General features: G+C 57.8%; 1 protein-coding gene across 1 annotated transcript; it reads left to right on the plus strand.

The window, feature by feature from the left end:
• Positions 1 to 1380: 1380 nt before the first annotated feature.
• Positions 1381 to 1524, plus strand: LDBPK_241570 (IgE-dependent histamine-releasing factor, putative; the record flags this gene model as incomplete). The annotated part of the gene is made up of 1 exon (XM_003861200.1): positions 1381 to 1524. A coding segment is annotated over one exon (144 nt), but the record flags the coding sequence as incomplete, so codon positions are not given.
• Position 1525: the final 1 nt, after the last annotated feature.

Consider the following 1525-nt stretch of genomic DNA (forward strand, 5'->3'; position numbering starts at 1 on the left):
CCCCTCTCTGTGCATGGGTGCGCTTGCTTCATGGGCCGTGTGACGTCGGAGGTGCTGCGCGCGCCCACGCGGGTGTCCATCACGTCGCCCCCCTCCCCCTCTCTCTCCGAGTTGTGAGGCCCTATCTCGCTGTCTCCGCACGTCTATCATTTTCCTCCTACTCAGCTAACATAACTTTAAAAGGAGTGAGGAGGGATGATGCACGCACACGTGGACATCTTGTGTCTCTAATGGACTCTGTTACGCCTTCTGCACCTTCGTTGTTCGGTAAAGTGCGAGGACGGCACGGGAGACAGACAGGGGTGCGTGTTTTTCTGTGCGTGTACCATGGAGATAGCCGAAGTCGTGGGTCATGGCACACACGCACGCAGAAGTTTGAGTGATGGTGCGTGTGCGTGTGTGTATGTGTGCCATCACCACCCCCTCCCCCTGCCCCGCTCGCTCGCTCCTCCACAGGCTTTTTATATTTCGTTTCCTTAGAAGTGCCTCTAGTGTGCATGTGTGCAGGCACATATCTGTGTGTGCACGCGTGTTTGCGTGACTGTGCGCGTGTACGGACTCCTGTGGCAATACGAGCCCTCTTCCCCTACCTCCTTCCATCCCCCTCCCTTCCCCCTCCACACACACACACACACACACACAAACATATACACACAGCATCACCACGAAGAGGGTCGAGCCGGAGTCCGCAGATAGGAAAAAGAAAAAGCATCCAACACCACCAAAGTCAGGCCGTTTGTGGACGCTAGAGAATGAGCGAACAAAACGCAGGTGCGCGTGGGGTGTCCTTGCGTGAGCCGCTGTGCGCGCGCTTGCCGCAGCAGATGGGACGGTCGCCACTGTCCTCGATGAGGGAAGCGGTAAGAGCGGAAGGGGGCTGGGGCAGGGGTGGTAGGGGCTAGCGCGAGAGTAGCCTTTTTCCTGTGCGTCTGTATCCCCGCCCTCCGCCTTTCTTGGGTCCTTCTCTTCCTACTCCGTGGCGCAAGGCAGCCGTACGCCATGGCGCCCGTCTTCAGTATTGCACCTGACGCGCAGAAGAAAATGCATAGGCAACCACCAAACAGTGGGTGCGCCCGCCTCTGTGCACGGTGTCGAGTGGCGCACAGCTTCCATCGTGTTAAGTGTTGCTTATCTGCCTCCTTTCTCTAATTCTTTTTCCTTCCACATCCGCGTTTGTGCAACACTGCATTGCGCTTGCGTGATCGCGCCTGCCACGCAATCCCCTTCCCCTAACAAAACACACACGCACACACAAACCACCGCCGCCCGCTCTCCTGTGATCACTGTGCCCGACGCCCTTCCTTTCCACTGTGCAGCTCAGCTCTCTTGTTCGCTAAGTTCCACTCACTCTCCCCCCGCTTTCTCCCCCCACTCGCCACCATGAAGATCTTCAAGGATGTGCTGACCGGCTCCGAGGTTGTCTGCGACAATGACTGCCCGTTCGACGTGGAGGGCGACATCATGTATGTGGTGAACGGCCGCTACATCGACGTTGGTGGCGAGGACTACGGTATTTCTGCCAACG

Source organism: Leishmania donovani, chromosome 24 (assembly GCF_000227135.1).
Source record: "Leishmania donovani BPK282A1 complete genome, chromosome 24".
NCBI lineage: Eukaryota > Euglenozoa > Kinetoplastea > Trypanosomatida > Trypanosomatidae > Leishmania > Leishmania donovani.